The 27,154-nt window shown below is 51.2% G+C and overlaps 1 protein-coding gene across 1 annotated transcript in view; it reads right to left on the reverse strand.

Annotated features, from left to right (window-relative positions):
• Ttyh2 (tweety family member 2) overlaps positions 1 to 22,502 on the reverse strand; it is a 40,328-nt gene extending 17,826 nt beyond the window's left edge. The window contains exons 1-4 of the mRNA XM_042673878.1: positions 22,343 to 22,502; positions 14,564 to 14,736; positions 9,800 to 9,911; positions 2,246 to 2,466 (exon numbers count right to left, since the gene is read on the reverse strand). Of these exons, the coding sequence (XP_042529812.1) occupies positions 2,246 to 2,466; positions 9,800 to 9,911; positions 14,564 to 14,736; positions 22,343 to 22,471 (635 nt within the window). The 5' untranslated portion in view covers positions 22,472 to 22,502. The remainder of the gene's footprint in view (positions 1 to 2,245; positions 2,467 to 9,799; positions 9,912 to 14,563; positions 14,737 to 22,342) is intronic.
• Between the last annotated feature and the right edge of the window lie 4,652 nt (positions 22,503 to 27,154).

The raw sequence follows: 27,154 nt of genomic DNA on the forward strand, positions 1-27,154 counted from the left end.
GCAGATGTGTTCTCCCACAGGACTGAGGGCTGGATTTCTCACCCAGAACTTGGCCCTGGTCTGCAGAGCCTCTCCCGTCTGCCCCACTCCCCAAACCCCACCACATCCGGCCTCTGCAGATGCTGGCAAGGTGTCGGCGTCTTTAGCCCCAGGACCCGGAGCCTCTGGCTCATCCTCTCCAAGTCACGGGGCTTTCCGCCAAGTACTCAGAAGTGTTACTTCACCAGATGGCTCAGTGTAGGGAGCATGGGAAAGCCAGGCTGGGGAGGCTCACAGGAGCACCTTGAGAGCTTCAGCCGTTTGGGGTGGGGGGTGGGGGGAGGACACAAATGTCGGCAGAGATGGGGGCCATAACAAAATGTCATCAGTTTTCAGGAGTCACATGCAGGGCCCACCATGGTGAGAAGCCTTTCTCCACAATCTGAACAAGGGGTGACGGGTTGAGATGGGGGCTGGGGATAGAGACGGGGCTAGAGGGGCTCTTCACTCACTCACTGAAGCAGCTGCCCTGTTTCACTCTCCTGCCTCCCCTGATTTGTGTGTGTGTGTGTGTGTGTGTGTGTGTGTGTGTGTGTGAACTCAGTGCCTGGGTGCTGTCCTTTTGTTTTTTTGCTCAAGGCTAGTACTCTACCACTTGAGCCACACTTCCACTTCCAGCTAATTAGGTGGTTATTTGGAGATAAGAGTCTCCTGGACTTTCATACCTGGCCTGGCTTCGAACTGACATCCTTAGATCTCAGGCTCCTGAGTAGCTAGAATGAACAGGGGTGAGTCACGGTGCCCGAACATAAACTTTCTTTCTTTCTTTCTTTCTTCCTTCCTTCGTTCTTTCTTCCTTTCTTTTTGAATATAGTACCTGAAGCTTTCACTCACTGGCTAGTGCTCTAACAACTGAGCCACGCCTCCAACCCCAATAAGCCTGTCTTGATTTGCAAATCCTCACTTCATTATCTTTATTACCAAAATACCCACAGTTCATCTACTGTATGCATTCCAGAGAGAAGAGCCTAGTCAACAGGGACTCCCCCCCCACACTCTGGACCCTCCACCCCTCCCTCAAAGGCTCAGCTCAGACTATGACTGGCCTACGAGTCACAGGGACACAGGAAATAGCAGGCAGTCTTCAGGGCAGTCAGCTTCTCTCAGTCCCTGGGGAGGGACTTCCATGAGTATCTGTTTGTTGGGAAGGTGGACCAAGGTCCATGTCATTCTGGAATGTCCAGGACCTCATGGTTGGTGGGAGGAGGAGATGTACTATCCAGAGAGCCAGGATTTCATCAGCACTACTCTCTGGAAGGGACCCTGACAGGTCTCTCCCTGGACCATTTTCTCAGCATAACAATCACCTCCCAGGGTGGGGCTTTATGACACAATAAATCAGAAAGCCAGGGTACATTGCACAAGACCAAGATAAAGGCTCTGACCTTCCTCGATGTCTTGAAAAGGAGCCAAAACATTGTGTGTGTTTGGGAGGAGAGCAAGGGGACATTCAAAATGCTGATACTGGGCTGGGAAGCTGGCTCACACCTGTAATCCTAGCTACTCAGGAGGCTGAGATCTGAGGATTATTGTTTGAAGCCAGCACAGGCAGGAAAGGCTATGAGACTCCTTCCTTCCTTTCTTTCTTCCTTCCTTCCTTTCTTTCTCTCTCTTTCTTTCTTTCTTTCTGTCAGTCATGGGGCTTAAACTATGAGCCTGGGCACTGTCCCTGAGCTCCTTTACACAAAGCTAGCACTCTCCCACTTTGAGCCACAGCTCGACTTCCAGTTTTCCAGTGGTTACTTGGAGATAAGAGTCTCATGAATTTTCCTGCCTGGCTTTGAACTGTGATCTTCAGGTCTCAGACTCCTGAGTAGCTAGGATTATGAGCATGAGCCACCAGCTCAGCAGAGAGTCTGTGAGACTGTTATCTCCAACTAAACAGCAAAAAGCTGTTAGTGGGGCTATAGCTCAAGGGGCAGATAGCCAGTGAAAACCGCTAAGGGACAGTACCTAGGTTCTGAGTTCAAAGTCCCAGTACTGCCTTACACAAGCATGTGTATGTATATGCATGCATGTGCATGCATATACAAACACATACATGACACACAGAGGGTAGCAGCTAGTCTGAGGTTTCTAAACTGTGTCTAGAGCCAGGAATGGATGACATAAACAGATACCCAAAGACAAGATGAGGTAGGAATGAATTTGGTGGTAAGGGTGGGTGGTGCCCTTCAGCCCCTCCCGCTGTCTCCCTGGCCCTCACCTGTAGTGCTCCACAAAGCTGGTCTGGTCCGAGATCTCGGTGAGCTTTGCGGTGACCTCCGTCCACACTGGCAGCCCTGAAAGCTGTACAATGATATTGCCAGCCATCTGCTGCACGAACTTCAGGGTCTGGATGTGGTCACCCCGGGCAGCAAAGATCTCACTGAGCCGGTCAAGGTGCTGCTCCAGCTCCTCCTTCATCTTGTGAGTGTTTCCAGACACCTAGGAAGGGGCAGAGGCTGCGTTTAGTCCTGGGGTAGGAGAAAGAACCTGATTGTGGTGCTGGAGGAAGCAGCAGCAGTGGGTGGTATGGATTAAAGAGATGCACCACAATGCCCAGACCAGGAGAGCTGTCTGAGGCTGGTGACCTGGAAGAGGGACTTGAGACAGAAGTCCCATCACGCACTGATATACTCTGGATCTAGAATGTTCTTTCCTCTAAAGCTCATGTGTTAACAGCTTGGTACTGTTTGGGTGGTACTGGAACTTTAAGGGCTGCGGCCTAGTGGAAAGACTTTATGTCACTGGCTATGTGCCAAAACTTCTTAAAGCTTTAAGGGTAAAATCTATAGTGTAAGGTCCACTCTTGGAGCAGACTCCACCCTCCTGGCAACAAAGTCTCCACCCAGTACCTATGTTACCTAGGCAACTGGGATACCTGGAAGAGGTCATATCTGCATGCGCTGAGGTCACATCTGAATTTGATGTGGCCACACCTTTCTCTGCCCATACCCTAGGTAAGGCCTAGCCCAGCCCAGGTGCCCTCTCTCTGCTCTTTTCTAGCTCTTTCTCAGCTCTTTCCTTCTCTTTTTCTCAGCTCTCATCTCTTTCCTAGCTCTCTTTTTCCCATCTTTCCCAGATGCTCTCTTTTCTAGCTTTCCCAGCTCTCTCTATTTCCCAGCTCTCTTTCCCAGCTCTTTCCCAAGCCTTTCCAGCCGCATGGAGGGCCAACCTGGCCTGCTCCCAGCAGGTCTACTGAATAAACCTACCCCTTTCCTGAATACCACATGTGTGGTGCTGTTCTTACTCGGCTACCTCTTTTTAAAAACCTAACATATAGGAATATTCCAAAACTCAAAAAACAAAACAACAAAAACTCCCAAACACTAAACACTTCTGCATAAGGGATATTCAAGCTACATGAAGACATAGGGACCTAATGCTGGTGGCTCACGCCTGTAATCCCTAACTACACAGGAGGCTAAGATCTGAGGATCATGGTTCAAAGTCAGCCTGGGCAGGAAAATCCATGAGACTCTTATTTCTGGTCAACCAGTAAAAAAAAACTCACAAATGAAGGTATGGTTCAAGTGGCAGAGCACCAGCCTTGAGCAAAAAAAGCTAAGGGACATTGCCCAGGCCCTAAGCTCAAAGCCTATACTGGCACTAAAAAAATGATATGGGAGATTAAGTGATCAATTTTTTTCTTCCTTGAAGAATTTCTTAAATATTTCTATTGTGAATTCTCTCTTTTGCAGACATAAATCATTCAAACTGAAGAGCTCCTATCTACCTCTATTTACACGGACAGGATCTAAACTGCCCCAGGAAAGAAGCGCTTTGTCACCAGTTGGCAACAGCTGGACGCATCCCCAACTCAGAGCGAAGGCAGAACAATAGGACTTTGAAAACACAGACTGGGTCTGTCTTCTAAAGAGCCTGGATGTGAGACAGGAGGAAACCGGTGCCTGCTCTGGGGCTCATGGCTTTGGTATGTCTGTCTGTCCTGTCCATGGGTGGATAGGCTCCTGGTCCTCGGAACTGAGGGGACCCCAAAGGAGCACCTGTCTGTGCAAATGAGAGGACAAGGGCAGGGACTATCTTTGCTGGCTTCTAAACAATAGGACAGAGTGGCTTGTTTTTCAAAGATGCTATAGGGGCCAGGCCTGGGGCCAAAGCCCACAGCCTGAGCCTGCAGGGCCGGCCAGGCAGCAGCTGGGAGGAAGAGGGATTGTGTTGTTTTGAAATTGTCACGCTAAACCCAGAGGCACCAGGGCTGGGAGTGAGGCAGCTCCTACTAATCCTTCTCCGGTGGCCTTGGCTCCCAGAGGCCTGAAAGATAAAAATGATGGAGGCGGGGCGGGGCCTTCCCACAGGGGTCCAGGAGACATCTTGGGGGAGTGAGCTTGGGGGGGGCGGGCAGTGCTCAGGCACTACAGGAATTTTACATCAACCTTGCAGCTTTTCAGGTCTGCCCTACACTGGGACTTCCCGGTTCCAGAAAACACTGTCGTTTTCTCTTTAAAAAATTTTTTTAAAAAAAATTTTGTGCGGGTCCTGGGCACTGTCCCTCAGCCTTTTGCTTAAGGCTAGCAGTCTACCACTTGGGCCACAGCTCCACTTCCAGATTTTTGGTGCTTAACTGGCAATAAGATTCTCACAAATTTTCCTGCCCGGGCTGGCTTCAAATTGTGCTCTTTCAGATCTCAGCCTCCTGAGTAGCTAGGATTTTATGAGTGAGCCAGCAAGTGACACTGGGCTCAGATGGTTCTTTCTTTCTTTCTTTCTTTCTTTTTTTTTTTGTCAGTCATGGGGCCTGAACTCTGGGCCTGGCACTGTCCCTCAGCTCTTTAGCTCAAGGCTAATGCTCTATCACTTAAACCACAGCTCCACTTCTGGCTTTTTCTGCTTATGTGGTGCTGAGGAATTGAACCCAGGGCCTCATGCATGCAAGGTAAGTACTCTGCCACTGAGCCACCTTCCCAGCCCTGGTTCTTTGTTTCATTTGATTTCCTCAATGTCAATGGCTTCTTCCATTTTCTGGTGCGTGCTTGGGTTTCAGGAGCCGGTTGAAGGACTAGGAGACACCAAGGCAGAGTCATTCCATACTCTACAGGAAGGAAAACTCCAAAACATGTCAGAGTCCATTAGTTAACTAAGCATTACCCTAGTAAGCTTTCTTGGTTAATTTTTGTTTTTAGTACCCGGGCTTTTTGTACATGGTAGGCAAGTTCTCCACCACTGGTCCATGCCTCCAGACCTTTTCTTTTCTTTTGTATTATGAACTAGTGATCCTCCTGCCTCTGCCTTGCAAGTAGCTATGATTACAGTCATGTGCCTCTGTGCCTGGCTATTGGTTAAGTTAATAAGATAAGTGTACAAGGACTTCATACTATGAAGACAAATAGCACTATTATAAAATAAGAGTCTGAACAAACATGATACTGTGTGTTATTTTTATCCACCAACATTAAACTTTAGGACAAAGGGCTGCAAAAAGTCTTATGTAAACTTTTTTCCCCTCAGGCACTACTTTTCTCTCTTTCTCAAAGTTCTGTTTGAAAATGAAAACAGAAAACAAATCACAATGCCACTGTGATTATAGGCCCATGTTTGTCACATCAGAACATGGAGGAGGAGGATTGAGAATTTCAAAGTCAGCCTGGAACACACACACACACACACACACACACACACACACACACACACACACACACACAAATCACAATGCCACTGTGATTATAGGCCCATGTTTGTCACATCAGAACATGGAGGAGGAGGATTGAGAATTTCAAAGTCAGCCTGGAAGACACACACACACACACACACACACACACACACACACACACACACACACACACACACACACACACACACACACGAGCTGGAGAGCTGGATGTGTGCCTCAGTCATAGAGCTCCAATCTTGAAGCATGAGACTCCCAAGGGTTGAATTCAAATTCCAGTATTGTCAAAACAAACAAGCAAACAAGCGGGGCTTGTTGAGCGGCTTCTACATGTAATCCTAGCTACCCAGAAAGTTGAGATCTGAGGATAGTGGTTTGAAGCCAGCCCTAGCAGAAATCTAGTCCATGGGCTCTTAATCTCCAATTAATCAGCAAAATATCAATAGTGGAGATGTGGCTCAAGTAGTAGTTGGCCAGTTGAGAACACAAGACCCTGAGTTCAGGTACCATTACTGGCACAAAAATAAACAAACAAACAAACAAAAAACCACCAGCATAATGAACTGCCAAGGCCATCTTTCCTCTTGGTGTCTTCGCAAAGGGAGCAAAACAAAATTAAACATATATAAATAAAATCACAACACTGACCTACCACTATGGCTCTCCCCCAGGTGTGCAGAGTTTGACTGCTTCTCCAGCCTCAGAGCGGGAGCCTGGCTCCCTCCTCTGGGAGGAGAAACTCCTTGAGAAAAGCAGCTCTGCTCACCAGGAGGCAGGGCCAGAGACCTGCAAGAAGGCAGTGTGGCAAGTACTGGCTCTCTAGTGGGATCTCTGGGCCTCAGAGCTCCTTGCAGATGCAAACTCCGAGCACTGCCCAGAAGTACAGAGTGGGAAACTCAGGGGCGGGTTCTGCCACCAGAGTTCAGCCAGCCCTCCAGGCCACTGGGACTCAAGCTCCAGGCTGAATCCTCCGCGAGGGAAGGAAGGAGGAAGCTTGGCTTCACTGGGTTATCTGAGAGCAGCTAGCCAGGTGTGAGGTGTGGGGCAACAAGGAGCATGGGGTAAGACCACAGGCCTGGGCTCCGGCCCTGCTGGGTGCCACACTACTTTTCAACCAATGCCACCTCCTTGTGCTTGTTTTTCCACCTAAGGGCAGCTCACAAGCCCAAAGACAGAGCCATACTGGACCCTAGAACGAGACAAAAACCAAGGTTGGCACTGCTCATGGGCCTGACGGAATCCAAAGTATCATTTAAAGCTGACTTGTGCTGGGCTCTGTGGCTCACACGTGTAATCCTCGCTACTCAGGAGGCTGAGATTTGGGAATTACTGTTCAAAACCAGCCCAGGCAGTAAAGTCTGTGAGACTCTTATCTCCAATTAACCAGCAAAAAGTAGAAGTGAAAGTATGGTGAAGTGGTAGAGCACCAGAAAAAAAGCTAAGAGTCAGTGCCTAGGCCCTGAGTTCAAACCCCAGTACCTTCACCAAAGACAACCACAACAAAAAAGCTGACTAAATCTTGAGGGGTGAGGAGGTGTGCCTGGTCCCCTAGGGAAGGAGCTGGAACATGGAGTCCCTTCATTAGGTGCCTAGATGTAGAGGAACCATTGGCAATTGTTCCCCAATTCTCCCACAGGAGCCTTCTCTGCCATGCAGCTGGCCCAGAGCCCTGAGCTGCCACCCAACCCACTCTCTTCAAGGTGGAAGGGCACAGGTAGGGCCTCCGATCCAGGGAGAGCCCCCTAGAAGAGGGCCCAGCAGCTGGCTCTGCTTTGAGGCAGCCCCAAAAGGCCTCTGCTGACCACTTGGCTACCTAATGTGGCTCCTAGCAAAGCTCAGGGCTAAGTCATCCGCCCTGCCCCAGAGCTCCGCACCCCAACTCCCTCCAACCCCAGCCCCTCCACTTCACGGTGATTACAGTCATTATTATAATGGACCTCATCTTCTGAGTCACCCACTTTGTGCTTCACCTCACCATTTCTCTGACACATAGACACCCCACCTGGAGCTCTCCCAAGATCGGCCACCTCTCCAGGAGTCCCACCCCCAATCCAACCACACCAGGCCTGGCAAGGGGTCGGGAGCCATGCCCAGATGGCCCACTGCACTTTCTGGTGAGTAGGGACCATGGGAAGACTTCCTTGCAGGACTGTATCGGGGACAAGAGCAGACTTGTAGCCAAGCATCTAAGGCTGGCCCTATGGCTGGCCAGCTAGACTCGTCCTCCTTCCCCTCCTCCTCTTGCTTGTGTTCCTCCTTCCCATCTTCTCCCCTTCCTCTTCATTCTATTCCCCCTCCTCCTCGCCTTTCCCCGTTTTCTATTCCTCCTCTTCCTTCTATTCCCCCTTCTCTCCCGCTTCATTCTCTCCATTTCTCCCTCTTCCTCCTCTTCCTCCTCTTCTTCTCCCTCTTCCTCCTTTCTCTTCCTCCTCCTCTTCTCTTCCTTTTCTTCCTCTCCTCCTCCTTCTCCTCCTCTTCTTCCTCCTCTTCCTCCTCTTCCCTAACCTCCTCTTGGGAGATAAGAACTTTGCAGAGTCAGGCTGAGCTCAAGTTTTCCCACTGGTGGTTCAACCAGTGAAGGTCATGGCTCTGGGGCTTTCCTCCTTCCCAGGGCTGAGTTCCTCTCCCAACCTTTCTGTGGGTGGAGGGACAGACTGAGCCCAGAGAGCTGAGACCTTGGTGCTCCTCCCCACTAGGACCTGCAGTGAGGGAGGGTGGGGGACAAGAAGGCAAACCCCTAGACTGGGCCATGCCACACACACCCCATGCTGACCTGAAAGTAAGTCAGACCAGCCCTGTGAGGCTGTCCCTTGGCCCTTCTACCTCATCCAGACACTTGGAACTTTGGTTGTTTCCCAGTGGACACAGGGTGCTTGCAGGAGCTCTGCAGGAGTGTGAGGCTCTAGCCTGGCTTCTGCTCTGAGCCTCTGGAAGGCCCCTCTCTGGAGGCCGGAGGCCATCTTCCCCCAAATGCCAGGACATTATGAACAGCCCGGCTGTCTCTTTAAGGAGAGGCTCCCCCCACTCCAGGGACAATGTGAGGGATTAGAGCCTTAGAGGAGCTTAAGGCAGCGAGGTGGGGGGGGGGGGCGCGAATGAGGTCAGTCCTCTGAGCCCCCCCCCCCTCCCCCAGGATGCCTGGGCAGTCACCTATTTCTCTGGCTGGTGCTGGATCTTGAGGTGGAGGCTGCGTAACATAAATGGCCCTCTGGACTGGGGCTGTCACCCCTCTGCTCAGAACTGAGTCCAGAGAGGGGCAGAAATGGGGCAGAGGACCAAGGTGAAGCTACTCTCAACACTGCCCTGAGGCCTTTTCTATTAAGAGTCTCTTTGTAGGGGAGCGCCCAAGATTGCCCTGGGTGCCCAGAAAATCAGTGGAAAAGAGCAAGAGGCACATGGGAAGAGAAACCTCAATTCCTGTGCTGCTTGTCTGTCACTCCCGCCAGTGTCTGTCACTCGCAGAGCAGTGTTTTCCTTCCTATGAAAGTCCTACTTGTCTGGCTGGCCTAGCACAGTACTGGGGTCTGGATGTAATCTCTCCACTCCAGGGGCTCTTTCTCTGTTCCAGAAGACGTTTTCCTTGGACATCTCCTGGACCCCATGGGACTGTGTCCACAGCAAGTACTTAAAGTGACCACAAAAAGCCCGACGCAAGTGGCTCATGCCTGCAACCCTAGTTACCCAGGAGTCTGAGATCTGAGGATTACGATTTAAAGCTAGAGCAGGCAGGAAGTCCCTGACACTCTTATCTCTAATTAGCCAGCAAAAAGCCAGAAGTGGAGGTGTGGCCCAAGAGTGCTAGCCTTGAGCAAAAAAGCTAAGGGATGGAGGGTGCCAGGGGCTCACACCTATAATTCTAGCACGTTTTCATATTTAAGGTCTCTTTCAGCAAACAGCAGTGTTCATCCATCCTGAGAAGGTGATTTGACCCCACAGCACCCCCACCCCCTCACCCCCAAGCCACTCCTGACCTGGGATGTAAAAACCACCATTGTAACTAAGGAAGGAAGTCCAGCCCTGCATCAACCTCAGAGCCCAAGTGTGCAGCTGCCTCCTGGGATCTGACTGGCACTCTTGTTCTGGCCATGCTGACCTCATGGCTGTGTCCCTGCCCAGCCAGTTGGCCCCTGCCCAACCCAGTTGCCTTACCAGCTCATCGATCCCAGAAAAGGTGTGGTTAGCGTTGTCCAAGGAATAAATCAGCTGGTACATCCCATCATTGGTCTCGCTGTTTCCATAGAAACCGACGCCCACCGCAGCACTACAAGCAAGACCCCAAATAACAGTCAGAGAGACACCCAGAGGAAAATGAGTTTTGAAAAATAAACAATGAATACATAAAAACAAAATGACAAATGCAGATGCTCATGCCTATAATCTCAGCTACTTGGCTGAGAGCAGGAGGATTATGGTTCAAGGCTAGCCTGGGTAGGAAGTGCTCAAGACTCATCTCAACCAATAAAAAACAAGACATCGTGGTGCACACTTGTCATTTCAGCAATGAGGAAGGCATGACTATGAGGATTGTGTCCAGGCTAGATTCAACAAAACCCAGACTCAACTGTCACTTAGAAAATGTCCCTGAGTACTACCTCAGTACTACTCTACCCTCCAAAAACTCATTGAGAAGTCTAGGCCTCTATTTCCTTTTAGTCCTATTGCTTAGATGCATTGCAAGCGAGTATCTCAAACAATGAAAAGCTGGGCGAGCTGGCATGTGCTGGTCATCTTAACTACTTGGGAAGTGGTGTAAGCCAGAGGATTATGGTCCAGGCTGGTTGGTTGGGGCAAAAAAAAAAAAAAAAAGACTTGTTTGAAAAATAATGAAAGTGAACCAGGTACAGGTGGTTCACGCATGTGATCCTAGCTTACTCGAGCTGAGATATGAAGATCCTGGTTCAAAACCCGAGAGACTCCGATTTCCAATTAGCCAGCAAAAAGCAGGAAGTGGGGCTGGGAAGGTGGCTCAGTGGTAGAGTGCTTGCCTTGCATGCATGAGGCCCTGGGTTCCATTCCTCAGCACCACATAAGCAGAAAAAAGCCTAAAGTAGTGCTGTGGCTCAAGTGGTAGAGTACAAGCCTTGAACAAAAAAAGTCAAGCAAGAGTGCAAAGTCCTGAGTTCAAGTCCCAGTATTGGTACGCACACACACACACACACACACACACACACACACACACAAATTAAAAAAAAATGCCAGGTGCCAGTGGCTCATGCCTGTAATCCTAGCTCCTTAGGAGGTTGAGATCTGAGGATCATGGTTTGAAGTCAGTCCTGGCTCATCAGACTCTTCAATACACTACTCAAAAATCCAGCAGTGGTGGGGCTGGGAAGGTGGCTCAGTGGTAAAGTGCTTGCCTTGCATGCTTGAGGCCCTGGGTTTGATTCCTCAGCACCCATAAGCAAAAAAAAAAAAAAAAAAGCCGGAAGTGACGCTGTGGCTCAAGTGGTAGAGCGCTAGCCTTGTGTTGAAGAGCTGAGGGGCAGCGCCCAGGCTCAGAGTTCAGGCCCACGACCAGACCCCCCCCAAAAAAAATCCAGTAGTGGTGCTATGGCTCAAGTGGCCTTGAGCACAAAAAGGCTGGGGGACAGCGCCCAGGCCCTGAGTTCAAGCCCCAGGACCAGCAAAAAAAGAAAAGAAAAAAGAAAAAGAAAAAAAATGAAAGCAAAAACAGCTGGAGCTCTTTTTTATTTATCCACTTAGCTCTTGAAAGACATCCTGGCTGGGGCTGGGAAGGTGGCTCAGTGGTAGAGCGCTTGCCTTGCAAGCCTGAGGCCCTGGGTTCGATTCCCCAGCACCATATAAGCAAAAAAGAAAAAAGCCGGAAAGTGGCGCTGTGGCTCAAGTGGTAGAGTGCTAGCCTTGAGCTGAAGAGCTGAGGGACAGCGCCCAGGCCCAGAGTTCAGGCCCCACAACCGGACCCAAAAAAAAAAAAAAGAAAGACATCCTGGCTTCCACATTTTGGCAGCTGTGAATAAACGCTGAGTTCAGGCTTTTGACATGAGCTGAGAAGGCCTTCCTCCTGGGACTGTAAGGGGAGGCGAGGGGTGGGGGGGAACAGTTTGAAGCCTGGAAGTTCAGGGCCACCCAAAGTCACCCAGCAAAAGCCAACTTGTCCTGGCACACGGGATCTAAACATATTTCATTTGGCCAGTAAGAAACGCTGCCCAAAGCTAGGCACCAATGGCTTGTGCCTGTAAAACCTAACTACTCAGGAGGCTGAGATCTGAGGATCATAGTTCACAGATAACCCGGGCAGGGAAAGTCTGTGAGACTCTTGTCTCTAATTAACCTCCCACCAAAAAGCTATGGCTGAAAGTGGTAGAGTGCTAACCTTAAGAAAAAGCTGTCCAAGCTGAGGTGCTAAAGGATGGGTGCCCAGGACCAACCCTGGGAGACTGTGCTGCATTGAGTCTGGTGGGGTCCAAAAACCCCACAACAACCAGGTGCGGGTGACTCATGCCTGTAACCCTCGCTACTCAGGAGGCTGAGATCTGAGGATCATGGTTCAAAGCCACCCTGGGAAGGAAAGTCCATGAAACTCTTATCTCCAATAAACCACCAGAAAACTGGAAGTGGTGCTGTGGCCCAGGTGGTAGAGTGCTCGCCTTGAGCTGAAGAGCTCAGGGACAGAGCCCAGGGCCAGAGTTCAAGCCCCATGACTGACAAAAAACAAAACAACAACAATAAAAACTTACAAGGACCTCCAACTCAGCACTGGCAGACTTGGGACTTCTGAGGCCCCAGGCTTAAGTGCCAAATCTGGTCTCTCCTAGCTCTGAGCAGGGGAAGGGGGTTCCTATTCTGGGATCCCTGATTCCCCCAATGATTTGACCTTGGGTGTCTCCTCTAGCCTCCACTGACTTTAGGGTATGCAAACTGCCCCAAATTCCTTCACAGGAATTGTTAAGCCCAGTCTCCTCTCCTTTCTCTACAGCTGTATTGATTTTTGTTCAGTGTTAACCAAAAGCAGGCTTGAAAGCTACCTCTGTGAAATTTCACTGGTTGGTTTTAGCCCAACATGGCAAACTGAATGAATGATTTCAAATCTTTACTCTGTAATCGATCATATTCCATCTGACCCACACCTCTTGGGATCCCAGAAAGGCTGGTTGGTCAGCCTGTAGGGCTTTTGTTCAAAATACTAATTTGGGGAGAGGAGGAAAGAGCAATGAATGCATGCCTACAATATATTTAGTTTTCCTTCCTTCCCTCCTTCCTTCCTTCCTTCTCTCCCTCCCTTTTTCCCTCCCTCCCTCTCTCTCTTTCTTTCTTTGCTGGTCCTGGAGCTTAAACTCAGGGCCTGGGTGTTGTCCCTTGAGCCTCTTCAAGCTCAAGCCTAGAGCTCTATCACGTGAGCCACAGTGCCACTTCTGGCTTTTTCTAAGTAGATTATTAGCAATAAGAGTCTCATGAACTTTTCTACCAGGACTGGCTTCGAACCATAATCCTGAGATCTTACCTCCTGAGTAGCTAGGATTATAGGTGTGAGCCACTGGCACCCGGCTCTTTTTATTTCTTCAAAAACAAGACAGAGTCTAGGATGGAATTCTCTGGAAGACTGTTATAGAACCTCTTTCAGGGTGCCCTCAACTCCTAATTCAACGTTTTTCAGGATGAGGTCCATGGACTGTAGTCACAGAATCATGTGGAATACCCAGGGCATGTTGACACATACCTATAATCCCAGATTTTGGGAGGCTGAAACAGGAAGATCAAAGTTTGAGGCCAGTCTGGCCTACATAGTGAGATACCATGTGTCAAAAGCAACAACAGCCAGGAGCTGGTGATCCATGCCTGTAGCTACTCAGAAGGCTGAGATCTGAGGATCACAATTGGAAGCCAGACCAGGCAGGAAAGTTTATGACCTTTATCTACAATTAACCAGCAAAAAGTCAGAGGTAGAGCTGTGGTTCAAGTGGTAGAAGCTAGCCTTGAGCAAAAAAACTCAGGGACAGAACCCAGGCCTGGGTTCTAGCCTTAGGACCAGCATACACACACACACACACACACACACACACACACACACACACACACACACGCACGCACACACGCACGCACGCATGCACACATGCACACACACACACACACACACACACACACACACAGACAAGGGACAGGCAATACTTAATTATGAAATAGGCTTTGGGGTTGATAATTTTTCCCAATTTCTGTTTTGTAGGGCTCAATTTGAATTGCAGAAGCCAAAGATCCCTGTATCACAAGTACTGAAAGTTTCAGAATGACCTAGAACTTGATAAGTAGTCCAGGCTGGCCTCAAGTTCTCCATCCTCTCATTTCTGCCTCCTGATTATGCTGGGATTATGGCATGTATCAACAGGCCCGTCATGGTAACATGTCTAATAAAAGAAAAGCAGGCTAGCAAGGTGCTCTGCCTGTGGACTCATCCTGCTGAGGAGAAATAAGGGGTTCCATCCATAAGGTAGCCTCATCCAGGGGCACATCAGGGGGACTCTAGGCTTCTGGAAAAGTCTCTGGGATAGAGACAGGAACAAGAGAAGATACAACTCCTGGTAAGAGCTGGCATGTGTGTGGACACTGGTACTGTTCAGGTGGAGTGGGCCACGCAACTCAGGCTCCTCCACAGGGTACAAGTTCTCCTTCCTCACCCAGCACAAACAGAAGAGCCAGTTAGAGGCACTGGAAGGTATTGATCTCAGGAAAAAACAGAATTGATCTGGGCTGGAGACAGACTTGCTGCCTTCAACCTCACAGACCCAGGGTGGTAATGGGTCCTGATAACCTGGATGTCCACTTTCTAGAGCTGGGTCAGGAGCACGAGGCCATACAGCTGATGAGCCACTTGGGCTTGGGGAGGGTGAGTGTCATGACCACAGATGAGCTAGGAAAACCACAGACAGTCCAGGCCCAGGCAGGCCCAGGGACACTCACCAGCAGAAGAGCCCGGCCACCACCGCCATCCAGGTGATGCAGCAGGAGCCTCGCTGCTTGCTCTGCACCCCATGGTCTTGCTGGCAGCAGCAAGTACACACCAGGTAAGTGGCGAGGAAGGCAAGGTTCAGCCCCAGGCCCACGGCGGCCAGCAGCCCCAGGAACAGCAGGGACTGGAAGAGGGAAGGGCCGGGTCAGTTCTTGTCCTTGGCAGTGGGAGGCTGGCAGTAAGAGCAGGACAGACGTGGTATGTCTGCCATTCACTTCTGTCTCTAGGACCAGTCTCAGTCTGAACACAGAGAGCTGGCACTTGGGCCTAGTAGGGTGCCCAGGAGAAAGAGTGGGTGGCCTTGGGGGTCACGAGGGGCTGCAGGGGCAGGAAAGCTGTGTATAGCTAGCTCAGATTTCTGGCTTGTAAACCTGGAGGAAGATACTGATCAGGTCCAACCAGGACCACTTTTTCAGCTTTTTTGCTCAAGGCTGGCACTCTACCACTAGAACCACACATCTACTTCTGGATTTTTTTTTAAACTGGTTTATTGGACATAAGAGCCTTTCAACTTTGTCTGCCTTGAGGACTGGCTTCAAAACAGGATCCTCAGATCTCAGCCTCTTGAGTAGCTCAGATTACAACTATGGGCCACCAGAATCTTGCTGATGATAAATTTTGAGACCAGCCTGAATGGTGAACTACAGCAAGACTTATACAATTCGCCCTAGAACATAGACAGGAAGAGGCTGCAGAGGGCCAGAGCGTCCAGGGGCCTCAGGAGAAGACAGAGCTAGGGTAGGGTGCCCTGGGGTTCAAACAGGTCAAGGGAAGGACACTGGCACATCAACTGCCTCACCGTGCCAGGCCATCCTATACCAAATGTGCCCATTTGGGTATAGGCCTATCCAGATTCCCAAAAGACCAGCTGGGGGAGCGGGGAGAGAAACATCCTGTAAGGGATGGTCAACCCAGGTACCAAGGGAAGCAGCCAAGCCAGGATCCTGAGGGGGCCGGAGAAGCCTTCTCGGGCCTCCAAGTATCTCACAGTCTTGTACTGGGAAAGTCTGAGGTTTGTCGAGAGGTCTGGTTCTCCTCCTCCACTACCGTCTCAAGATAATCTCTTGATTTGGCCAGATGGACACCAGATGGCCCCTGGGGTTGAGAGCCAGCAGCTGGACATGAGTGGCCAGTACTCCTTGCTTCTCCAGGACCCCCAACTAGAATGCTCCACACATGGGTCCGGACAGCCTGTGTCAGGGAATCTGTAGGCTGGGGGAGGCCATGAGCAGGGCAGGGATACCACAGGACCCAGAGGTCTGTAGGGGAACAGGCCATGTGCCCAGACATGCGCAGGGAGATGGCCTGAGGTGAGTGGCTATGGTCTGACATCTCTGCCACTTTCCAGATGGGCAGAGCACAGTGGCATGGATACCCATGGCTCCCCTTCCCGGTGTCCCCTCCCCGCCCCCTGCAGGCTGCCCAGCCCTGTGAGGACCTAGGCAGGCCACTAGGGCCCCCGATGGGCTGCTCTGACAGTCGCCCTGGATGGACAGGCTTCTTAGTCTCAGGGACAGCTGGCAGAAGTGGCGAGGACAGCCAAAGAGGCCAGGTGGGTCAGCGCATGGTGGGTCAGCACACTGCGGGGCAACAGATGGATGTGACTTAGTCCAGGCTTCCCTGACTGTTGAAGAACTTGCTCCTGGGCTGGGAATATGGTTGAGTGGTACAGTGCTTGCCTAGCATGCATGCATGAAGCTCTAGGTTCACTTCCTCGGTACCACATATATAGAAAAGGCCAGAAGTGGTGCTGTGGCTCAAGTGGTAGAGTGCTAGCCTTGAGCAAAAGCACTGGCAAAATAAATAAATAGAACTTGTTCCCTCCCAGGAAGGCAGAGCCCCTGCACCCCAGAACAGGGCCACCATGCTCTTCAAGGTGTGGCAGGGGCTAGCAGCCCACCTGTCTTCCTGTGCTTGGAGAGACCCCAGGTAGCTCCTGCCTGGTGACCTGTGCCTGCCATCCCAATACTCCAGAGGCTGAAAAAGGGGATCACAGTTAGAGGCCAGTCTGTCTACTTAGCAACACTCTGTTTCAACAAAATAAAATCAGAAATTCACAGACCTGGCCACCCTTTCACAGGTCCTGAGGCCCCACTATTAAAACCCAGGTATGCCTTCATAATGTACACTCCCTAGATACCAGTGGCTTACACCTGTAATTCTAGTTACTCAGGAAGCTGAGATCTGAAGATCCTGGTTCAAACCCAACCTAGGCATAAAAGTTCATGAGACTCTTATCTCCAATTAACCAGCAAAAAAGCTGGGAGTTGAGCTGTGGCTCAAGTGGTAGAGTGCCAGCTTTAAGCAAACCCCCCCCCCAAAAAAAAAGGGTGAGCGTAAGGCCCTTCAAGCCCAGTGCATATGCATGTGCATGCTTACACTTACACACACATGTGTGTGCATGCATACACACACATACACACACAGCGTCAGTAACAAAGCCAGGCACTGGTGGCTCATGTCTTTAATTTTAGCTACTCAGGAGTCTGAGAACTGGAAGATTATAGGCAGTAAAGTTTGTTAGATTCTATCCCCCAAATAAGCAAAAATTTGTGCTGTAGGCATGGCTCAAGTGGTAGAGTATCAGCCAAACAAGCTCAAGGCCCTGAGTTCAAGTCCCTTTATTGCCAAAACAACAACAAAGAAGTAAGAAAATGGCAGGCAGACTGCCCTTGCAGAGCACCAGACAAGATCCAGATTTCTAGACCTTTCCCGTTACTCTTTCAGTTTCCTCTAGTCCTACTCTGTCCCTTCCTTCATAGGACAAAACAATAATAAAAACATGGGTTCAGGGGCTGGGAAAGTGGCTCAGTGGTAGAGTGCTTGCCTTGCATGCATGAGGTCCTGGGTTCAATTCCTTAGCACCACATAAGCAGAAAAAGCAGAAGTGGTGCTGTGGCTCAATTGATAGAGCGCTAGCCTTGAGCTTCTGAAGAGCTGAGGGACAGCGCCCAGGCCCAGAGTTCAGTCCCCATGACGGGCAAAACAACAACAACAACATGGGTTTAACCATGCATCCCCACCTGGCCAGGAAAGATCCTTCCAGAAGTGGTCTAGATAAGACATGGAGGGTGCAGTTACTTCATTTCCACTAAGCCAGCCAAGTCCCCATGATGGGTAGGCTCTGAGAAGCCTCCTGTAGTCTCTGACCTCTGCAGCCCAGTCCTTTTCCACTTCTGCCCTGGACTTTGGTGGCCTGGGGCCTCTCCAGGCTGGACAGCTGGTCTCAATTAGGTCACTGATAGCAGCCCAGGCAGGAAGGCCAGGCCTGAGAAACCCACACCCAGCTTTTTTTTTTGTTAATCTGCTTGCCTTGGGACTCTCAGCTCCCTGGGGGAGGACTGGAGCAGGAAGCTAGGGGTGTGTGGGACAGGAGCAGAGGAGGCAGGGTGAGGGAAGGGAAAAGGGAGGAAGGGGAGCTTGGAAGAGAGCAGCGGGAACCACACTAGCCACACTTGGTATCACCTACTGCTCCCCAGTAAGCAGTTATTTTCCTGCCCCTAATTAACACTCAAGTCCTAGAGCACAAGGAGTGTGAGGGGCAGGGGAGGGAAGAGGAGAGAGAAAAGCTTGGCTGTGGGGGACATACCCCTTCTCCCCAGACTCCAAGGTTTTTTGTTTTTTTTTAGTCGGTCATGGGGCTTGAACTCTGGGCCTGGGCGCTGTCCCTCAGCTCTTCAGCTCAAGGCGAGTGCTCTACCACTTGAGCTACAGCGCCACTTCTGGCTTTCTGGTGGTTTGTTGGAGATAGGAATCTCACGGTCTCTCCTGCCCGGGCTGGCTTTGAACCATGATCCTCAGATCTCAGCCTCCTGAGTAGCTAGGATTACAGGCGTGAGCCACCAGCGCCCGGCTTTAGACTCCAAGGTTTGTGGTTTGTCATTTGGCAATGGTGAACCGGTGGTAGGAAGCACCAGCCAGGACCCAAACCTGGGAGCCATGACTACTGAGGCTGGGCTCCAAGGGGGGATGGTGGTCAACACTGGGTAGAAGTGAGGGGTGGGGGAAGCTGAGGCTGGGGTTCAGGGGCCCAGAGCACCCAGTCGGCCCACCAGGCATGACAGTCTGATGACCGTGACTCAATCTGGGGTGGGCCTCACTACCTGCTCTCTCCTCCCCAGATCTGCCACCCCCACCCCACTGGGGTCAGGCTTCTGTGCTCTATCTCCTCCTCACAGGCCCTTGGGACCCTTTGGGGAGCCTATGAACTGAACTGAATCCCCTCAAAGCAGCACAGGAATCCATCTGTCTAATTACGAAAAGTAAGACACCTCCTTTTTTTTGGGTGCTGGATTGGAGTTTGAACTCAGGTCCTGAGCACCATCTCTCAGCCTTTTTGCTTAAGGCTGTCGCTCTACCACTTGAGCCACAGCTCCACTCCCAGCTTTTTGGTGGTAAATTAGAGATAAGAATCTCACTTAAAAAACAAAAGCAAAAACAAAACAAACAACAACAACAACAACAAAAAGAAAGAATCTCACTTTTTCCTGCCCAGGCTGCCACTGAACAGTGATCCTCAGATTTCAGCCTCCTGAATAGCTAGGATTATAGGATTATAGGTGTGAACCACCAGCATCTGGCAAAACACCTCTTTCTACTTCCTAACTCACCCCTGAGAATAGCTGGCCACTTAGGACAGGGAGAGAGGAGCAGGAAGCCACTTCCTGTCTGCTGGCTCACAGCCCTCAGTTGGAGCTCTTTGAAACAGGCACCATCTTTGTTTTTGGAGGTGACAAAATTGGGGCTGAAGGTCTGGGCTGTTTCTTTTCCAGATAGCACACCTGGTGGCCTGAAGCTGGGCACCCACCCAGGCCACTGACCCTGTTTCTCCTTTTCCTCTGCTCTTCTGGCCTCTCCTGGCCCCAAGGCAATCTCTACTCCAGGCTGGGGGGGCGGGGAGGGGAGAGGATGCAGGACAGGTGGCCTTCCTGGGGACTCAGGCTCCAGTTCACTGAGGCGAGGGGGAAGGGAATAGACCACCATCAGAGAACAGGGGTGGGGGGCGTGGCTTTCACTGACCCCAAACACCCCAGAGGGTGAGGAGGTGCCTTGCTTTCTCAGTGAAATTTTGGGATGCAAACTTGGTCAGGTTCTTCAAGGCTCACCAGGTAACCAGCTGCAAATCTCCGCTCTGTTCTTCTTAAGGCTCCATGTGCCTTCTAGGTCTCACACACAATCTAGACGCTCTCCATGGCTGCTGGAGACTTGGAGCTGCCTATTTCCACACATGCACACACAATACGTATGTCCACAAACCTGCCTGTTTATTTGGTGTGTGTGCTGGTCCTGGGGCTTGAATTCAGGGGCTGGGAGCTGTCTTTGACCTTTTTTGCTCATCCCACTTGGGACCTCACCTCCACTTCCAGCTTTTTGTTGGTTAACTGGAGATAAAGCATCTCATAGACTTTCCTGCCCGGGCTGCCTTCAAACCACAATCTTCAGCTCTCAGTCTACTCAGTAGCTAGGATTACCAGTGGGAGCCATCAGTCTCTGACTGGTTTGGACATTTGAGGTACTGCCTGCAGCTCTTTCCTAGGGTGTGGTGCTAGGTCTAGGTTTGTGTTACCCAGTCCTTTGATGTGCTAAGGGAGTCTCTGTACTAGGCATGTTATGTGGAACATTTCATTTCCTACTTATGAGGAGAGTAAGTCTCAGGGAAGTTAAGACAACAATGCATGGTCACATGGGAATAGAAGGAGCTCCTGCCCCAACGATTGGCTGCTGCAGAGCGCTGCTCCCAAAGGCGGGCCCTAGAAACTCCCCAGTGGCTGTTCTCCAAGGCCCCATAGCCCAGAAACTCCCCAGTGGCCACTCCCCAAAGCCTTGTGGCCCTGGTTATCATGTCACCTGGGGCCTTGCATAGTGCTAGGCCAAAATCAAGTTTGTAGTGGTGATAACAGGTGTCCAACTCAACTGGTGAACTACCGGCTACCTGACTCTGGTAGTGACTGGTTGGTGTTCAGAGGGATAGGAGAAACCCATGGTCAGACAACAGGGGAACTAAATAAATTAGGAGTGGCCTTCAGTAACACCCAAAGCCAGATCACCTCCCTTTCAGTGCTAGGTCTTTACCCAGCATGGAATAGGGGTGGGGACCTGGGCAGGAGCAGTGGCCTTGGAGGGGGCTGGAAGAGAGGGGTGGGGCTGTAAATGGATTCCCCTGGTTCAGCTGCCACTTGTCCCTGGCACTAGAGCAGGAGGGGCAGGCTCAGGCCCTCCAGCCACAGCGGCTGGCAAGTGCCATTGGAGGGTAAGGGGGGACCCCACTTGGATGGAGGGGGCGGTGGTCAGATTTTCTCCAGTAGAGATAAAGATATGGCTGGGATCCCGGGTGTGGGATCTGAGGCAAACCCCAACAACACAGCTGTCTCTGAAGTCACATCCGCCTTGCTTCACGAATAAGCTGGGAGCGGAAGGTTCCCTGGGGGCAATCCCAGTCAGGCAGCTCCTAGTTCCTGCAAGGGCAGGGCAGGCCCAGATGAGCACAGATCTAAAGGAGCCAGGCCTGCCCACAGAGTTGCCTCCCCGTTATAGTGTCCCCAGCTACTCCAGAAGTCCATTCTCCCTCTCCCAAAGGTCAGGCACCAACCACAGGGGTCTGAAGGCAGCAGAAGTTATTATTAGACTCCGGGTCACTGTCATTTGGGCAATGCACACGCTACCCAATCAGGATCCTTTGTGCCCTGAAGGAGGAAGGTCTGAGGAGGAAGAGGGGAGCTGGTGACTCCCAGCACAGCCTCCACAGAGGCCTCAGCCCAACTGCCTCTCCTGAGGATCAGGAGATTGTGCCTTGCCATGGAATCAGGCAAAGGCCACTGGGGTCAAAGTCCTCCGATGGGCACTGAAAGCATCAGCCTGTCCTGGACTCAAGGGAGGGGGACTCAGAGGCCTGGGCCCAGACAGGCTTGACCACACCTGAGACAAGCCAAGAGACTGCAGCTGTCTGAAAGAGAGATTAGAGGCTGGCCTTGGGTTGGAAATCTGTATAGATGGGACAGCCCCGATGGACAGGCTGAAACACACAAGACGACCCCCCCCCCCCAATTCCAAGACCTAGCAGGTCTTGGGAGGGAAGGGAAGAGGGAGAGGGGTGGACAGCCCAGGTTCAAGGGAGGGCAAAGAGAGATTAGTTATCAGCATCAGAGGGGGCTCAGGATGGTGGTGTGCAACCGGATGGGGAGGGAGGGGGGACTGATCCCTGAAACAAACACCCCGGGCTGAGGTTATCTGTGCGCAGGAGAGATGTCACCCCCCACCCCCATGCCTGCTCCAGCTTGGCAGATGGGACCCGGGCCCCGGTCTTGGGGGGGGGAGGATGGGGGGAGGCTTCGGACTCCGGAGACTCGTCACTTTCTGCCTCAACTTCTGGCCCCGAGTCTCCGAGAGCCTGGGGAGAACTTGGGGTGCCTTTTGACGTCTCGGCACCTCCCTCGCGCGCCAGGTCCCCGGACCCCAGCGCCCCGCCCCCGCCCGGCCCCGGCCGGGCGCCCGGCCGTCCCTTCCCAACGCCGCCCGTCCCCTCCTTCCCAACTCCGGCTTCGCTCGGATCTTTCCGGTTTTCACGAAGCCCCAAGGTCCCCGGCCAGGAGGGGAGACGCGGGGCCCGAGGTCCAGAGAAAGGAGAGAGGGGAGCAGAGGCCGGCGGGACGCAGCGCCGGTCCGAGGGGCGCAGGGGCGGCGCGGGGACCCGGGCGCGCGCGGCGGCTCGGAGGTCCGCGTCCGGGGCTCACCTCCTGGTAACTCGGGTCGCCGGGACGGAAGGTGCTGTCCACCGGCTGCAAGCGCAGCCCCAGGTGCGGGACGCTGTGCAGCCACACCACCCACCAGGGTGCGATGTACTCCACGCGCGCCGCCGGCATGGCTGGTCCCGAGGGCCGCGCGTCCGCTCGCCGCGGCTGCCGCTGTGGCTGCCACCGGCCCGGGACGCACGCCGGCCCCGCCCCGCCCGGCCAGCTCCGCCCCACCCGGCCAGCTCCTCCCCGCATTGGCTCCGCCCCCGCCTCAGCCACGTCCCTCAGTGGATCCTTCCCCTCATTGGCCCGCCCCAGATCGGACCCCGCCCCCCGGCTGCTCCCCTTCTCCACCTGGCCCCCTGGGCACTCCCACTGGTTCCAACCAAAACCCTGTCTCTAAGTCCCCAGGCTTCTTATTAATGACTTACTACAAAGTCAAGTCAAAGTAATCAAAGGGTTTATCGGTGTACTAGCAAGCAGGGTGGCCTGAGACTGGAGGGCTTGCTCTAAATCCGCTCTCCTCCCCTATTCGAACCCAGGCCTTTCACAGCCCAGCACTCTATATTCCTAGCTCTTGAGTTTTGTTTGTTGAGACAGGAGTTATGTGGTCTAGGCTGGCCTCCCAACTTAAAATCCTCCTGCCACTGCTTCCCAAGTGCTGGGATTACAGGTGTGCACCACAAGGCCTGGATAAATTCATAATAGATGCTGGAATAAATCGATAATCTAGTTGTGAAGGCAAAGCTGATTTTTATTATGCAGTATATTAATTACAAGCACCCCAGCCACAGGAACTAGTGCCACATCAGTCCCTAGTTCAATATACTAGCTGAGGCCAGTATGGCCACCATCCTAGGCTAATTTACATGCCCTTCCTTTTCCTTTCTGATTTTCCTCAAGGGGTAAGAAGAGCCCTGAGTGGACTTGTAAAGGGAGGGTGGGGTCTAGGCCAGACTAGATGAACTGGGTGATGGGGAAGAGTTCTGTGCAGTCTGATCAGATGAGGACCTGTGATCAGGGGATCAGCGTGAACAGGAGTGGGATTCCCCTAGAGTTTCCCCAGCAGTGGAAAACTGGAGTGGGGGCAGTAGCAAGAAGACATTGGCCAACACAGGGAAGGGCACACCTGGAGCTGCTTTCCTGGGACTAGGTGGCGGAGGGACTTTGGAGGTGATGGAAATGTCCTCACAAGTGGAGAAGTGGTTACACTTCTCTCAAGGATTTGTCAAAAATCAGAGCTAAGACTAGAACACAGAGCTTTTGCTTCCATGTGTTTAAATTTTTTTTTTTTACTTCGCCAGGCACCGGTGTCTCATGCCTGTAATCCTTGGTACTCAGGAGGGTGAGATCTGAGGATTGCAGTTCAAAGCCAGACCAGGCAGGAAAGTCTGAGACTCTTACCTCCAATTAACCACCAGAAAACTGGAAGTGGTGCTTTGGCTCAAGTGGTAGAGTGCTTGCCTTGAGCTGAAGAGCTCAGGGACAGCACCCAGGCTGAGTACAAGCCCTAAGACTGACCAAAAAAAAAAAAAAATTATTGTTATTATAGAGGTTATGTACAGAGGGATTACAATTACATGAGTCAGATAATAAGCACATTTCCTTACTGACAGTATCTTCTGTTCCCTCATTTTCTCCCAGCCCCTCCCTCCCATCTCCACCTGAGTTGTATAGTTACCTTTCATCCATGGCCAGTGAGTTCCATGCTGCACTTTTTCACCCTTTTTCCCTTGGGTTCTGTAACCTCACCACTAGCCCCCACCCAAGATATACATTTGAATATTCCATACATAAAGAAGACAAAATCATCAAAAACTAAAGCCTAGGTGTGAGAGCCCACAAATCCAAGCTGTGAGGCCCGGAAGGGATTGGGAATTTGAATGCCTTCTACCAATACACTCTCAGAATGCCGAGTTTTCCTGGAAAAGGTCAATCAGAACTGTGTGGGAGCCTAAGGTTTATGCAAATTATAGGCTGTTACTGTTTAGCTCTTTCCCAGAATAAGGTTACCTGCCACTTGTATACAAAATGTTGTCATATGTTGAAGTTTGTACCTTACTTCCTTGCACAAGACCAGTAAAAATCTTGGTTAATAGAACCTTGGGATCTGTTGCTGGCGGAAGACTAAGGTCCCCTGGTACCCCCAAACCTCAGTTTCATTGTCTGGTCTGCATTATTGTGTTGCTCCTGGTCATGGTGGATTAAGGAGCACATGGTGGGTTGCAACACTAGGGCTGGGAATGAGGCTTAGTGACACAGTGCTTGCCTACCATGCACGAAGCCCTGGGTTTGATTCCTCAGTACCACATGAACAGAAAAAGTTGGAAGTGGCGCTGTGACTCAAGTGGTAGAATGCTAGCCTTGAGCAAAAGCAGCTCAGGGACAGTGCCCCAGAACCCAAGCCCCAGAAAAACAAAAAACAAAAAAACTGGGCTGCACAGATGGCTCATGCCTGTAATCCTAGCTATTCAGGAGACAGAGCTGATTATCCCAGTTCAAAGCCAGGCTGGCATAACAACAAAAATGAACAAAGCAAAGATTTTGGGGCTGGGATTGTTTAGTACCTAGCATGCATTGAAGCTGTGGGTTCAATTCCTCAGTACCATATAAACAGAAAAGCCAGAAGAGGCACTGTGGCTCAAGTGGTAGGGTGCTAGTCTTGAGCAAAAGTTCAAGGACAGTATCCAGGCCCTGAGTTCAAGCCCCAGGACTGGCAAATCAAAAACAAAAAGCAAACTTGTGTTCCCTATCTTAGAGTTCATTTCAGGATGTGTATTACTTTATATAAATATGAACAGGCATTTAGGCAATTGCATCTTTGTTTTTCTCCTAAGAGTATATACTCCTTTGGTCTCATTGTATCTGGAATCCTGTGTATTTTATTATATCCTATTGCATTTTAGATTTAACTTCCACATATCGGAGAACATGCGCCATTTGTCTGATCTTGGCTTACCTCACTTCTAGCTCCATCCATTTCCCAGCCTTTTTTTTTGGGGGGGGGGGGGGGGGGGCGTGGTCGTGGGGCTTGAACTCTGTGCCTGGGCACTGTCCCTGTGCTCTTCAGCTCAGGGTGAGCGCTCTACCGCTTGAGCCACAGAGCTACTTCCAGTTTTCTAGTGGTTTATTGGAGACAAGACTCTCAGAGACTTTCCTGCCTAGGCTGGCTTTGAACTGTGATCCTCAGACCTCAGACTCCTGAGTAGCTAGGATTACAGGCATGAGCCACTGACACTTGGCTTGACATTCTTATTCTACTAGCTGTGTAAAATTCCACTGTGTATAAGTACATTTTTTTGTTTACTCATCCATTGTGGGGTTGTTCTATATCTTGGCTATTATGAAAAGTATGGCAATGAACATGGATATGCAGGTGTCATCATATCCTGGTTCATGATGTTCAGGGTAGATGCCTAAGCTGGGTTGTAGGAAAAATCTGTTTTGAGTAACTTCCAGACTGCTGTCCAGAGTGGTTGTACTTGTTTACATTCCCACCAACAGTGCTGTGCCCTAGGGTTCCTTTTTTGGATGTACTCTGAGCTACACCTCCAGCTCCTCTTGACAAGGGAAGGGAAGGAAGGCTGGTATGCAAGGGTGAGATCCCACCCACCAACAGGCTCTGGTGAGGTTCTAGGCTACTGCTGGTTGTTAGGGGATAGATGGAATTTTCATGGATGGGCCAATACAATCTCTACCCTCATGGGGAGTAACTGACCTGGCCAGCCACAGGCCACCTTCCCCTGGAATTGGAGAGGGGCTACCCCTGCTCCACCAGGCAAATGGCACTGGGAAGGCTGAGGCTCCTCATCCTGTCACCACCATTCCATTTCATTTGACTGGTGAGGTCCTGGATTTCCATTTCCCTCCCAAGAGCTTAATGGCAGCTGGTAAACATAGTGCCTGAGAAAAGACAGGGCAAGAAACCAGAAGTTTCTAAGAGGAGGGCAGCAGTGTGGATGGAGACTAAATGTGGTGCAGGGGAGCTGAGTAGGGGCTGGAGGCCAGAGCTATAGAAAGCTGTAGCCAGGGGGCTGGGAAGGTGGCTCAGTGGTAGAGTGCTTGCCTTGCAAGCCTGAGGCCCTGGGTTCGATTCCTCAGCACCACATAAGCAAAAAGAAAAAAGCCGGAAGTGGTGCTGTGGCTCAAGTGGTAAAGCGCTAGCCTCGAGCTGAAGAGCTGAGGGACAGTGCTCAGGCCCCACGACCGGACCAAAAAAAAAAAAAAAAAAAAGCTGTAGCCAGCCATCAAAACCTGCTGAGCTAGTTTGCAAACTGGGAGACAGGGTTCTAGCAGTTTCTATGAAAGCCAGTGGATCACTAGGTGAGCCAGGAAAGCAGAGGCTGATCAGGAACCAACCTCCCAGAGATGAGTCTGAAACCAGCAACTGTGGCCCACACTTTATCATGTACCTGAGGAGTAGCCTTTGGGTGTTCACTATAGCTAAGTGTTAGCAGCACCTGTATGCTCAAAACCATTCTACTCAGCTGTGGGATGGTGGCTCATGCCTGTAATCCTAGCTACTCAGAAAGCTGAGATCTGAAGTGGCACTGTAGCTCAAGTGGCAGAGCGCTCGCCTTGAGCTGAAGAGCTGAGGGACAGTGCCCAGGCCCAGAGTTCAAGCCCCACACCGACAAAAAAAGAAAAAAAAAAAGAAAGCTGAGATCTGAGTATTACAGTTCAAAGCCAGGCTGGGCAGTAAAATCTGTAAACCCATCTCTAATCAATCACCACAAAGCTGAAAGTGAAGGTATGGCTCAACTAGTAGAGTACCAGCATCGAACACAAAAGCTCAAGGACAGTGCCCAGAAT

The sequence above is a fragment of the Dipodomys spectabilis genome, unplaced genomic scaffold, assembly GCF_019054845.1.
Source record: "Dipodomys spectabilis isolate Male_0828 unplaced genomic scaffold, ASM1905484v1 ptg000018l, whole genome shotgun sequence".
NCBI lineage: Eukaryota > Metazoa > Chordata > Mammalia > Rodentia > Heteromyidae > Dipodomys > Dipodomys spectabilis.